Raw genomic sequence first — 15,093 nt, 5'->3', positions numbered from 1 at the left:
TATGAAGGCATCAAAACTATGAATTAACACATGTGGAATTATATACATAACAAACAAGTGTGAAACAACTGAAAATATGTCATATTCTAGGTTCTTCAAAGCAGCCACCTTTTGCTTTGATTACTGCTTTGCACACTCTTGGCATTCTCTTGATGAGCTTCAAGAGGTAGTCCCCTGAAATGGTCTTCCAACAGTCTTGAAGGAGTTCCCAGAGATGCTTAGCACTTGTTGGCCCTTTTGCCTTCACTCTGCGGTCCAGCTCACCCCAAACCATCTCGGTTGGGTTCAGGTCCGGTGACTGTGGAGGCCAGGTCATCTGGCGCAGCACCCCATCACTCTCCTTCATGGTCAAATAGCCCTTACTTTCAAAGTTTTCCCAATTTTTCGGCTGACTGACTGACCTTCGTTTCTTAAAGTAATGATGGCCACTCGTTTTTCTTTACTTAGCTGCTTTTTTCTTGCCATAATACAAATTCTAACAGTCTATTCAGTAGGACTATCAGCTGTGTATCCACCTGACTTCTCCTCAACGCAACTGATGGTCCCAACCCCATTTATAAGGCAAGAAATCACACTTATTAAACCTGACAGGGCACACCTGTGAAGTGAAAACCATTTCAGGGGACTACCTCTTGAAGCTCATCAAGAGAATGCCAAGAGTGTGCAAAGCAGTAATCAAAGCAAAAGGTGGCTACTTTGAAGAACCTAGAATATTACATATTTTCAGTTGTTTCACACTTGTTTGTTATGTATATAATTCCACATGTGTTAATTCATAGTTTTGATGCCTTCATAGTCATGAAAATAAAGAAAACTCTTTGAATAAGAAGGTGTGTCCAAACTTTTGGTCTGTACTGTATATGTCACCAGATGGGCCAGATTAATGACCAAAACCAAAAGGGGGGATGGACTTATTGTGATATGTATACCTCCATCGGCCCCTATTAATCAGTAGTCCGGTCACTAACATCAGTCGGTACTCCCACCTGGGACTATATAGAACAGCTACCTAATTGTGTCTCCTATAGACTACAAAGCTCTCCCCTCCATGACTCAGAGAAAGCAGTGTATCTTTCGCTCGACGCGTTTCTCTGGTGAGTTTTACTGCCACCGATTAATCGGGAGCGCTTACAGACACACACAAACAACTGTGCTGACACTCTCTGGTGCATAGCGTGCAGCACGTAGCCTGCGGCACTGGGACGGCCGTAGCACGGCTGCCCTCCACTGCTGCTGAAAAATAGAACACCACGCCCCCACCATCGTGGTGCCGCTAATACCCTTTTATCTGGTCACGGTATGGCGGTGTTATCCGGTCACTGTACAGAGGTGTTATGCGGTCAATGTATGGCGGTGGTATCCAATATTTGGATGGCCATAACTGTATCCCTTTCCCTGCCCACGACATCCTTTTTTAGACCTGACATGAGCAGGAAAAATATGCAGATTGCGGTGCTAAGGACCTTTGCGCCACAATGTGTTTCAAAAATACGCCTAACATAGACGTATTTCTATATAATAAATGACCACCTAATTGTATTATTATTCGGGGGTAGGGCTAATATCTTTATATTATATAGATTCTAGTGTATTATACTGTGCCCTGTATTTCCCAGTAGAAAATGATCCTTGGGAAACAATCCTCATCCCTGACCACCAGGACCAGGTAGCGCTCTGTCAGTACATGGCGGCCTCCCCTCTCCGCCACGCTGCTCCACTGTGTACTGGTGCTTATTCTGACACTAGGGCTGGGTTCACATTCTATTTTTGCCATCCATTTAATGTATACCAAAAATGTCTGCGTTAACAGATGCCTCAGACTGATGCCGTACAGTGGCGTCCGTTCACCATACAGTTCCATGGTAGAAAAAAAAATTACGTTAACGTATGCATTTTTTTTATGGACTCTGCAGGATACAAAAACGTGGAGTGTTGCACATTTGTATACATCAAACCGATAGGAAATAAAAATTTTCTAGGCTCCAGCAGGGCACATTTTTGAGAGTTTCCCTTTAGGACGGATAAAAATGGCCCCTGATTAAAATACATATTTTGTGTGGGAATTTTTGACAATGATCCCCCTGTCCATGTTGTGGGACGATTTGTGCACTCATAGTTTGTATTTGGTCACTGCAAATATGACCTGAATGTTTTTCATGTACGCCTGCTATTAAAGTCAATGGGCGCGATGCGAACGCGCGGTTCACGAACATTTGATCGCGAACGCACATTCGCATTCGAGAACCGTCTTGGCCGATGTTGCTATATGGGTCTCTACATTAAACCTAGAGGCAGATAACACAGAATCACACCACTGAGAACAATTGCTGGGGACATCGACCTCCCCGGGTGCCTGGTTATTAGTCTGGAACTACTCTTTACACTTCAAAGAAGATTAGAAAAAAATAATGTATTTTAAGTCTGTAATTCTAGATAGATAATCCAGCGCTTAAATGCATTGATCCAGCGCCACTACTGGCCGACCTACACCTCCGGCAATGGACTGAAGACGTTGATGCATGTAAGCGCTGGATTCTCTCACTAGGATTAATCGTGCCCGTCGTCGGCAGCTTTCCATGCACTGGTCACAAAGGATGTGAATATACAGTGGTGAGCGTTTTTATTTTTTTTTATCCTCTGATTTGTAATTACTGAAAAAAAAAAAATGTCTTAGATTATGTTAAAATAAGATAGAACAGATTAATACTTTAAAATATTATTTACGTCTTTAGTATTCAAATTAGGGGGGAAACTGAGCTTTTGCCCATGCTAAATTTTAGAGCACCAACAGAGGTACTAACTTGCTAGTTTTGGTAGCGAGTACATGAAATATTTTTTTTTCTGCATAAATCTACAAAAGGACTGTTATTCCTATTATTGCAGATTAATAATACGAAGAGATCACTTATTAGAAGATGCCTTCAACCAAATAATGGGGTATTCAAGGAAAGATCTTCAAAGAAATAAGCTATACGTCACTTTTGTTGGAGAAGAGGGGTAAGTGCTACAAGAAGTGTCTATAATCTGGTGCCCATAGTCCGCCATTGTCCGTACTGTGCCTCTGATTTTATATGAAAGCACACAGAGGTGTTTTGTTTTTTATGGGATATGTAAAACAATAGTGTGGCACTCTCCGTCTGATTCCGTAATATTGAAGTATTTTCTGCTGCACAGAGATGAACGCAAGTTATAAAATCCTGTTATTTCACCACTTCACTGAAGCGCAATTCTGATTTTATCAGAACCATGACATTGAGTTTCCACATGGGGCAAATATCATCTGCATGAACACCACGGGAGCCCAGCACTGACTGATGCCAGGCTTACGCTGTAACAGCCGGGATCATAGAGGACTCCGAACCCGGCTGTTTAACCCTCTGGATGCTACAGTAAATAGCGATTTCAGCATCTAGACAGAGGAAGGGGGCTCCCTCTGTCTCCATTAGCCCCCGGCCTGCCTTGACTGTATGTCTATTAGGGCTCATGCACACGACCTTTGGATGTTTCACGGTCTGCAAATTGCGGATCTGCAAAACACTGATACCAGTCATGTGCATTCCGCGAAACGTAAGAGCTGGCCCATAATAGAACAGTCCTATCCTTGTCCGCAATGCGGAGCAGACATACGGACACAGAATGCACATGGAGTAATTTCCATTTTTTTGGGAGCCCATTAAAGTGAATGGTTCCACATATCCATAAAAAAAAAAAACGGACACAGAAAAAAATGTTTGTACACGGTGACATAAAACCCTTTTTTTTCCCCCCTCTGCACGAGGCATGTTATTATTGTGCAACAGTAGTAAAATTAAAGGGGTTGTCCTGGTTCAGAGCTGAACCCGGACATACCCTTATTTTCACCCAGGCAGCCCCCCTGAGCCTAGCATCTCATGCTCCGATGCGCTCTCTTCCCCTGTGCTAAATTGCTCTCTTTTGTTTTCAATAAACACTGCCGGGCGGAAACATCCACCCGGCAGTGTGTTCGGTGACGTCACCGGCTCTGATGGGCGGGCTCTAGCGCTGCCCTACCGTTTTACTGGCTAGGGCAGCGCTAAATCCCGCCCATCAGTGCCAGTGACGTCTCCGGGCTTCCTGGCAGCCCCATGGAGAGCCCTGGTACGTCACCAGATCTCCAAAAAATGCCTTTGCCCTGCGCGATTTAGCGCCGGGCAAAGAAGAGCACCGGAGCATTAACTGCTCTGATGCTCAAGTCAGTGGGGGCTGCCGGGGGGGAAATGGAGGTATGTCCGGGTTCAGCTCTGAACCCGGACAACCCCTTTAAAATTATACATATTTGGTATCTCTGTAATAGTACTGACCCACAAAATAAAAATAACATCCTAGTTATGCCGCATGGAGATCATCGTAAATGTAAAGTGCAAAAAAACGATGGCATCAATACCCTAAAAAATAGTCACTTCAGCAAATGACATTGATCATGTAGACAGCTTTAATACCAGGCACTTACTAATGTATTGTGATTGTCCATATTGCTTCCTTTGCTGGCTGTATTAATTTTTCCATCACATTGTACATGGCTCGTTTCCAAGGGATATGACCACCCTGTAACCCAGCAGTGGTGGTTGTGCTTGCATACTATAGGAAAATGCGCCGGCCTCTCTGGTTGCCAGGATCGTGGGAGTGCGAATAGGCCTTTTCCTAAAGTGTGCATGCACGACCACTGGTGCTGGATTGCAGGGTGGTCGTAACCATGGAAACGATCAGTGTATAATGTGATGGAAAAATGAATCCAGCCAGCAAAGGAGGCAATATGGACAATCACAATACATTAGTAAGTGCCTTGTATTAACTTTCTCTACGTATTAAATGCCACTTGCTGAAGTCAGAGAACCCCTTTAATAAATAAAAATTCCTGTGGCCTAAATGTTAAAATAAAACTTCAGGTACTTTAGGCGTTAAAGTGAAGGTAACTTATTGGTGAGGGTCAGACCACTGGGACCCCCACGATCCATAGAACAGGGGTCCTTTTCCCCTGTCCTAATGAAGCAGCAGTTGGTTATGTGCCCTACCGCTCTTTTCCAAGTTGGAAAAACTTTATATATATACAGTCCTGATCAAAAGTTTAAGACCACTTGAAAAATGGCAAAAAATCATATTTAGCATGGTTGGATCTTAACAAGGTTCCAAGTAGAGCTTCAACATGCAACAAGAAGAAATGAGAGCGAGACAAAACATTTTTTGAGCATTCAATTTAATGAAAACAACTAATAAACTGAAACAGGCTGTGGTCTTAAACTTTTGATCAGGACTGTATAACCGATCACAGAGGAACTTTTGTCCAGCCCTCAGTATTAGGCCTGTGTGGAAAAATAACTGTTATACGCCGTATTATTTCACAAGACGACTCTGCTAAATGTGTGTTTCCTTTTCCATCGAAGGTTGGATTACAGTGGGCCATCAAGGGAATTCTTCTTCCTCGTGTCTAGAGAGCTCTTTAATCCATATTACGGTTTATTTGAGTATTCAGCAAATGACACTTACACAGTACAAATAAGTCCAATGTCTGCATTTGTCGACAATCATCACGAATGGTAAGTGTTCACATTGTATGTGTAAACTGAAAGCAGTGGGGAGATTTCTTATGAGTACTGTATCCGAGGATGCATTCATTTACTGTACATGTAAGATATAATGGAGAAATCTGCACCAAACCTGCCAGTGGAGAACCTGGCATAAAGGCACCAAGAGGCAAATAATAGTATATATCCACAGGATAAATATCTGCTTGATGGGGCGTCACCTCTGCAATCCCCATCAGTCCTAGAACATGCATCCTGAGGGCACTATTCATCCTTACTGAGGATAAGTTTGAATGGAGTGGTGGTTGGGCAGCTTCCCCCTATCACTCCATCGGTCACAGACTTCTACTGCTGACCACCACTTCATTGACATCCCCTCCTCAATGCAGCCGTCGGGTGAAGTGTAAGGGGGGGCTCAGGACCCTTGTTCTAGTGATTGTAGTGGTCCAGCAATCAGACATTTATTACAAAAATAACCATTGTTGAGAAGAATTGTTAGGGCCCCTTAAAACCACTTAGTGACCACCCATATGCCTTTTTACGTTGGCCTAGTCTAAGCACTACATGGGTCTCCTCACACGAGAGAAGGGCTCCCTCTCTAATGGCACAGAAGCCAGTTTAAACCCCTAGATAGCCGCGGCATCTAAGTGGTTTAGACAGAGGGAGCTCCTTCTGTCTACCATTGGCACCCCACAATCTCAATTTCATATGTCTGTGCATGGCAGCCTCAGCCTAATAAAGTGCCCAGGCCAGCCTGTAGTGCAGGGGTGGCCAACCTGTGGCTCTCCAGCTGTTGTAAAACTACAATTCCCACCATGCCCTGCTGTAGGCTGATAGTTGTAGGCTGTCTGGGCATGCTGGGAGTTGTAGTTTGGCAACAGCTGGAGAGCCGCAGGTTGGCCAGCCCTGCTGTAGTGTATGCCTAGCAGGCTGCACCACTCTGACCCCCACCTTCTGGTGTCTGTCAGTATAACACTGACAGTATATACAAAGTACAGTGTATTGTGGGAGGGATCAGAAAATTGTCTGTTAATTGTCCATGGGAAAAAAAAACAAAAAACTTTTTTTCCATGGGAAAAAAAATTGCTAAAATAAAATCCCCTCCAAATATTTGGTATTGCCTTCTCTGTAACAATACATATTACATAATTATTATGCAATTTATCCCGTACGGTGAAGGCTGTAAAAAAAAAAAAAAAGTGAGAATTGCTGTGTTTTGCTTATTCGCCACAAAAATAAATAAATAAACAGCAATCGAAAAGTGTTATGAATCTCAAAATGGTCATTATAAAATGGACAAACTGTCCCTAAAAAATCTAGCCCTCACACAGCTATGTAGAAAGAAAAATAAAAAAGTTAAGTCTTGGGCTGTGGAGAGGCAAAAATATATATATTTTTTTTTTTAAAAGGGTTTTTATTGTGCAAAGGTAGTAAAATGTTAAAAAAAACTAAATGTATTTGGTATTGCTTTAATGGTAATGACCCAGAGAATAAAGTTATCATGTTATTTTTATTGAAAAAATGAAAGCTGTAAAATTAATAACTAAGCAGCATTATTGCCGTTTTTTTTCCTATCTTCCCAGAAAGGGTTAATAAAAGTTAATCAGTTAGTTATGGGTTCCCCAAAATGGTGCCATTAAAAACGACATGGCCCCGCAAAAACAAGCCCTCATACGGCTACATAGACTGAAAAATAAAAAAGTCATAGCTCTTGGAATCCAACAATGAAAAAAATCTGTCACTGAGGCCCAAAACAGGCTGGTCACTAGGGGGCTAATGGGGTTGTCTCATTGACTGATTGATGGCATATCGCTAGGATATGCCATCAGTGTCATATAGGTGCAGGTCCCATATCTAGGACCCACTCCTATATCCTGAATGGTGCCCCCAAAGCAAGAGGGAGCACATTGCGCGTGTACAACCACCTCTCCAGTCACCACTATGGGACTGCCAGAAGTACAGAGCCAGAGCCATATTTCTATAGTCTGTGGAATCCGTATGTAACTTTTTGCTTTTTCAGCTATATATGATTATTGCTAGTGGACAAGTGAACAACACTTGAAATAAAACGTATTTATAAACGTATTATCGGCTACATAACAACTTTATCTTGCAATGTCAGGAATCTTCTTTTAATTTGTAAGTTTTAGCACTAGTCACTCTATGATAGGTAATTATGATATGTACATTTGATACATTTAGGTATGTTTTCTGTATTTAATAACTCCTAAAATACGTTTTTGTTCCAGGTTTAGATTCAGTGGTCGTATCCTGGGATTAGCTCTCATACATCAGTACTTGCTAGATGCCTTTTTCACACGTCCATTTTACAAGGCCCTTCTTCGAATGTGAGTTTACTATAAAATATATTGTGTAAATGAATATGGTATATTATATTGTTTGACTGCAAAGAAATGTTTACATGTGGAATGTGCCATTCAGCGCATGTGCTTCACTGCGAACAGGGCCGGTTGTAGACAAAATGTGGCCCTGGGCAAAATCCAAAGTGGGGCCCCAAATCTTGTAATAATGTACTAACAACACAGTTATATTCTGTCGATTCCAGCCCTCCCTCAAAGATTTACACCCCATAAAGCTCCTCACACAGATCTGCACCCTAATGGCCCCAGAATACGCAACATGCCCCCTCCCCTCACAGCAATTAGTTCCCCTCACTCACAGCATCTAAGAGTGTTAAAAATCGGAAGCGCAGGATTCCTCTTCAGGCGTGCTTTCCCCCAGCGGAGATTGGGGAAAGCACCCTGTTCGAAAAATGAGTACTAGACTTCCAGGCTCATTGTTATTATATCACAGTTCCGGCCACTAGATGGCAGCACTGAACTGTGATATAGTGATTTCTATACAGACTAATGGAACAATTTCCATTATTCTGTAGAAGTTGCAATCTGATTGCAAGTTGTGGTCCACTTGGAGACCTAACAAAAAGTAATAAAAAAAAAACTAAAATAAAAAGTTTTGAAATTATAAAAAAAAACTAAATAAGTAAAATCACCCCACTTTCCCCAAAATAAAAATAAACAAAAAAGAAAATAACATTATGGGCATCGCCGCATGCGAAAACGTCTATACTATTAAAATATAAAAAAAGTTAGCCCATATGGTGAATGGCGTAACAGAAATAAATAAAAAAAAGTCGGACTCGCCATTCTTTCATCACTATCTCCCAAGAAAATTGAATAAAAAGTGATCATCATACACACCCTAAAATGGTATTGTCAAAAACGACAGATCATCCTGCAAAAAAATAAGCCCCCACTCATCTCCGTAGACATAACCAATAAATAAAAATTATAAAGGTCAGAATATCGTGATAAGAATTTTTTTTTTTTTTACAAAGTGAGTCCTGATGAGGCTGGGCCTGCTGCAGTAAGTGGTCCTGAGCGGGGGTGCTGCTAGGGTTGCCACCTTTCCCAACAAAAATACTGGTTAAAGTTAAAAATATTGGCGTGGATTAATACGGGTGTTATTTGATAATATTTTATGATAATGTTTTTCTCCTCCTTTTTTTTTCAATAAAATCTAACTTTTCCCTGTTGGGGACACCCTAAGACATACATTTTTATTTAGCATCTAGTTTTGAAATGCTTCTGTGGGGATTTGAACTTACAACCATCTACAGTAAAGGCAAGAACATTAAACACTGAGCTATAGAGCTCCATGTTAAAGAGGACCTATCATGGGTCCAGACATTATGAAATAACTAGCAGGTTATGTAGGGCATAGTGCAGGGATGTAATATATCTTACTAGTTTGTCTGGGCATTCCTCCGTTCGCCCGTTGTGACCCCCGTTCACGTTTCCTGCCTTGTATGCTAATGAATAGCATCGGTACAGGGAGGAGGAGACTGCCCTGTTTCTCAATGGGCGTCTCCTTCTCCCCGGCTGTAGTGCCGTCCCATCGCAGCGGAGAGCGTTACAGCCAGGGAGAAGGTGAGTTTTTTTTTTTTTTCTCCCTGGCTGTGATGCTCTAGCATACCAGGCGGGAAACACAAACGGGGGGCACAACGGGTGAACGGAGTGGCACCCAGGCAAAATAAGAAGAGATATTACATCTCTGCACTATGCCCTACATAACCTGCTAGTTATTTCATAATGTCTGTACCCATGAAAGGTCCTCTTTAAAGGGAACCTGTCCCCTGGATTTTGTGTATAGAGCTGAGGACATGGGCTGCTAGATGGCCGCTAGCACATCCGCAATACCCAGTCCCCATAGCTCTGTGTGCTTTTATTGTGTAAAAAAAAGCAATTTGATACATATGCAAATTACCCTGAGATGAGTCCTGTCCCTGACTCATCTCACATACAGGACTCATCTCAGGTTCATTTGCATATGTATCAAATAGTTTTTTTTTACACAATAAAAGCACACAGAGCTATGGGGACTGGGTATTACAGATGTGCTAGCGGCCATCTAGCAACCCATGTCCTCAGCTCTATACCCAAAATCCCGGTGACAGGTTCCCTTTAAATTACTGTAACTATATTATGGCTAAAACCCCTCATAGTAGTTTCCCACGTATGGTATTATGCATTCATATACAGTACAGACCAAAAGTTTGGACACACCTTCTCATTCAAAGAGTTTTCTTTATTTTCATGACTATGAAGGCATCAAAACTATGAATTAACACATGTGGAATTATATACATAACAAACAAGTGTGAAACAACTGAAAATATGTCATATTCTAGGTTCTTCAAAGTAGCCACCTTTTGCTTTGATTATTGCTTTGCACACTCTTGGCATTCTCTTGATGAGCTTCAAGAGGTAGTCCCCTGCAATGGTCTTCCAACAGTCTTGAAGGAGTTCCCAGAGATGCGTAGCACTTGTTGGCCCTTTTTCCTTCACTCTGCGGTCCAGCTCACCCCAAACCATCTCGATTGGGTTCAGGTCCGGTGACTGTGGAGGCCAGGTCATCTGGCGCAGCACCCCATCACTCTCCTTCATGGTCAAATAGCCCTTACTTTCAAAGTTTTCCCAATTTTTCGGCTGACTCACTGACCTTCATTTCTTAAAGTAATGATGGCCACTCGTTTTTCTTAGCTGCTTTTTTCTTGCCATAATACAAATTCTAACAGTCTATTCAGTAGGACTATCAGCTGTGTATCCACCTGACTTCTCCTCAACACCACTGATGGTCCCAACCCCATTTATAAGGCAAGAAATCCCACTTATTAAACCTGACAGGGCACACCTGTGAAGTGAAAACCATTTCAGGGGACTACCTCTTGAAGCTCATCAAGAGAATGCCAAGAGTGTGCAAAGCAGTAATCAAAGAAAAAGGTGACTACTTTGAAGAACCTAGAATATGAATATATTTTCAGTTGTTTCACACTTGTTTGTTATGTATATAATTCCACATGTGTTAATTCATAGTTTTGATGCCTTCAGTGTGAATCTACAATTTTCATAGTAATGAAAATAAAGAAAACTCTTTGAATGAGAAGGTGTGTCCAAACTTTTGGTCTGTACTGTATATCAGAGGTATCATTTTATATTTTTTTATTAGTAATTATTTAGTATAGTGGTAGGTTGTGGTGGCTCACTAGCAAGTAGTTAAGGTATGGTGCTGCAAGCTCATATAGAGGGAAACACCCCACCCTCTCTTAAAAGGCAAATGTAGTAATAGAGTAATGAGCGAGCACTCATACACTTGGCAACCAGATTGACATGTGCAGAAAATATTTATTAAATCCCCATAAAATACAAGTAATAAAATTTATAAGAACAATGTAGCAATAATATACAACATTACAGTCACATATATTGTGGTAGATATGATCGACACTATATTCATATGACTCAATAGTGTCGATAAATTCAATAATATATATCACACCAAAAAACTTCAAGTATATGCTGTTATTTGGGAAGAGGGGGCAGGGCCGCTGATAGGCCAGTACAGCTGGCCCAGTTGTACCGGGCCTGGCTGGCAGGGGGGCCCGGGCTGCCGACTCCCGAGCCATTTTAATTTTTTTGCTGTCAGTGGGCTGGCTCCAGTAACAGCAGGCAGTGTGGGGGCGGCGCTCACTCACTGACGTCACACGCCTGCTCCTCCCACTAGGCGGCGCAGGCGCGTGACGTCAGTGAGTGAGCGCTGCCGCCCGCACTTGTTACTGGAGGCTGGAGGGTGGAGGGAGGAGGCAGGAGCTGAATGTAAGGTAGTATTTTAGTAAAGAGATGAGCGCTGTGCCTGTGCTAAAATTAAAGTTACTGTCTGCAGCCTGCACGGCTGCACCGATTTATTAATGTATACTACTGTGAGTGGCGGGGGGGGGGATCTATATGGATGACGTCATGACGGCACTGTTATAGGGAGGGCGGGGGATCCGTGGATGGCACTGTTATGGGGGGGGGGGTCTGTCATGTGGATGACACTTATGGGGGGGCCGGGGGGTCTGTGGATGACACTTATGGGGGGGATCTGTGGATGGCACCATTATGGAGGGGGATCTGTGGATGACACTGTTATGGGGGGGATCTGTGGATGACACTGTTATGGGGGGATCTGTGGATGACTGTTATGGGGGGGATCTGTGGATGGCACTGTTATGGAGGGTATCTGTGAATGGCACTGTTATGGAGGGGTATCTGTGGATGACACATAGCATAAGATGCTATATACGGTATGTGTCATCCACAGATCCCCCTCTATAACAGTGCCATCCACAGATCCCCCCATAACAGTGCCATCCACAGATCCCCCCATAACAGTGCCATCCACAGATCCCCTCCATAACAGTGCCATCCACAGATCCCCTCCATAACAGTGCCATCCACAGATCCCCTCCAAAAAAGTGCCATTCACAGATCCCCTCCATAACAGTGCCATTCACAGATCCCCTCCATAACAGCGCCATTCACAGTCGACCCCCCAGCGCCATAAATATCACTTGTAGACAAATCTGCATGTTGTTTCAAGGCGGCGTCTGGGGAGGGGCCAAGGGCGGGGCCAGGGGTGTGGCTGAAGGAGGGATCAGGGGGTGGAGCTGAAGGGGGCCCCGTCATGTATGCTGTACGGGGCCCCATGATTTCTATCAGCGGCCCTGAGAGGGGGTATTATCTTCTAGCGCTCTATCCCAATTTGGGAAACTGAATGTCACTGAAAATGTTGTAGGTGTATTCACTGGGAGCGCAACATGTTCATAAAGTGTCCACAGGAATCCTGATAATGTGAAAAGTCTCTTATAGCATATCCTTTTATGGTCGATATGAGCTTTGAATTGAAGAAAACTTTAAATCGATGTTTGGCTTACCGTCTAGCGTCTGCTGTCTCCCTATTGCTTCAATGGAGCTTTAAATATTTGCCGGCTTATTCAGTCGCTCCATACAGCAAGCTGGTTTAAATTTTGCGGGAGTTCCAAAGATCGCAGGAGTTACCACTCTGTTCCGCAATTTCCTTTGGTGCAGCTTTCGACGATAAGAATAGTTAATCCTTTACTGTAGAGATTTTCTTCTGTATGGCCATACAGTATTATCGGAGGCTTTTCAATGCAGGTACATCACTTGTTTCACCATACGCGTTACGGGTAGATTCACTCTCCCTTCCTCAGTGGTCAAGTGTCTGCCTGCTCTGCCTCCATTTTTATCCATTCCTTTAATTGCTTCCCAAATCTCGGACACCTGTTGTTCATGCTACTCCCAGTTGGCCAGGGAATCTTCCCACATAATCAGGGGATAATTCTATACAGCCTTAATTTTATTTTTTATTTTTTTATTTTTTATTTATTTTTATTTTTTTCTTCTTGCAGTTTCCATGCGTTTTTTATGTGTTTTTTTGGCCCAGATGTCCCAATTGGTGTGATATATCATTGTGTGAAATATAAACTTGATATCTGATTGCTAACACTTATAAAATGACTTTTTATAATAAAATATTATTAAACAAATTTTCAAGAATAAAATATCAATATAAAAATGTAAAACAATAAATGTGAGGAATCTTGAAAGTTTCATAGGAATCCTAGAATTTGATACAATTATTCGGATTTGATAGAGAAATCCGAATAATTGTATCAAACTCTAGGATTCCTATGAAACTTTCAAGATTCCTCACATTTATTATTTATTGTTTTACATTTTTATATTGATATTTTAATCTTGAAAATTTGTTTAATAATATTCTATTATAAAAAGTCATTTTATAAGTGTTAGCAATCAGATATCAAGTTTATATTTCACACAATGATATATCACACCAATTGGGACATCTGGGCCAAAAAAACGCATAAAAAACGCAAGAAGAAAAATAATTAATAAATAAATAAAAAAAATATTATAATTAAGGCTGTATAGAAATATCCCCTGATTATGTGGGAGGATTCCCTGGCCAACTGGGAGTAGCATGAACAACAGGTGTCCGAGATTTGGGAAGCAATTAAAGGAATGGATAAAAATGGAGGCAGAGTAGGCAGACACTTGACCACTGAGGAAGGGAGAGTGAATCTACCCGTAACGCGTATGGTGAAACAAGTGATGTACCTGCATTGAAAAGCCTCCGATAATACTGTATGGCCATACAGAAGAAAATTTCTACAGTAAAGGATTAACTATTCTTATCGTCGAAAGCTGCACCAAAGGAAATTGCGGAACAGAGTGGTAACTCCTGCGATCTTTGGAACTCCCGCGAAATTTAAACCAGCTTGCTGTATGGAGCGACTGAATAAGCCGGCAAATATTTAAAGCTCCATTGAAGCAATAGGGAGACAGCAGACGCCAGACGGTAAGCCAAATATCGATTTAAAGTTTTCTTCAATTCAAAGCTCATATCGACCATAAAAGGATATGCTATAAGAGACTTTTCACATTATCAGGATTCCTGTGGACACTTTATGAACATATTGCGCTCCCAGTGAATACACCTACAACATTTTCAGTGACATTCAGTTTCCCAAATTGGGATAGAGCGCAAGAAGATAATACCCCCTCTTCCCAAATAACAGCATATGCTTGAAGTTTTTTGGTGTGATATATATTATTGAATTTATCGACACTATTGAGTCATATGAATATAGTGTCGATCATATCTACCACAATATATGTGACTGTAATGTTGTATATTATTGCTACATTGTTCTTATAAATTTTATTACTCGTATTTTATGGGGATTTAATAAATATTTTCTGCACATGTCAATCTGGTTGCCAAGTGTATGAGTGCTCGCTCATTGTTCTATTACTACAATTATTTAGTATATTTATTTTGTGCCATATGTTTTTTTGCAATTACAAAAAAATATCTAAAATAAAATACTTCTGCCATATATGAATACCTAATGCAAGAGAAACTTCAGCAATAGTTTAGCATTGAGCTCTATAGCTAAGGTTGTTGCCTTTAATGTACATGGTTGAGTTCGAATCCCCACAGAAACATTTCAAAAATAGAGGCTAAATTAGACTTAAATACACAGAATGTCCCCAAGCATACTGACAATGCTTGGGGATACCCCCTTCATGTTCATAGCACTGACTCCATATATAGACAAAGCCATATATGGAGTCACAGCAGGACTCCTAAGTCGGGAAGTTCCCCA

At 41.7% G+C, this 15,093-nt stretch overlaps 1 protein-coding gene across 3 annotated transcripts in view; it reads left to right on the top strand.

Moving 5' to 3' along the window:
• Positions 1-15,093, top strand: part of HECW2 (HECT, C2 and WW domain containing E3 ubiquitin protein ligase 2) — a 222,162-nt gene that overhangs the window by 194,007 nt on the left and 13,062 nt on the right. For all 3 annotated transcript variants that reach the window (XM_040427416.1, XM_040427415.1, XM_040427417.1), the window contains 3 exons: positions 2,884-2,997; positions 5,400-5,552; positions 7,790-7,888. In XM_040427416.1, coding sequence (XP_040283350.1) covers positions 2,884-2,997; positions 5,400-5,552; positions 7,790-7,888 — 366 coding nt within the window. The remainder of the gene's footprint in view (positions 1-2,883; positions 2,998-5,399; positions 5,553-7,789; positions 7,889-15,093) is intronic.

This window comes from Bufo bufo, chromosome 4 (genome assembly GCF_905171765.1).
Source record: "Bufo bufo chromosome 4, aBufBuf1.1, whole genome shotgun sequence".
NCBI lineage: Eukaryota > Metazoa > Chordata > Amphibia > Anura > Bufonidae > Bufo > Bufo bufo.
The sequence above is the reverse complement of the archived record's forward strand: the minus strand, read 5'-3'. Positions and strand labels throughout refer to the sequence as shown.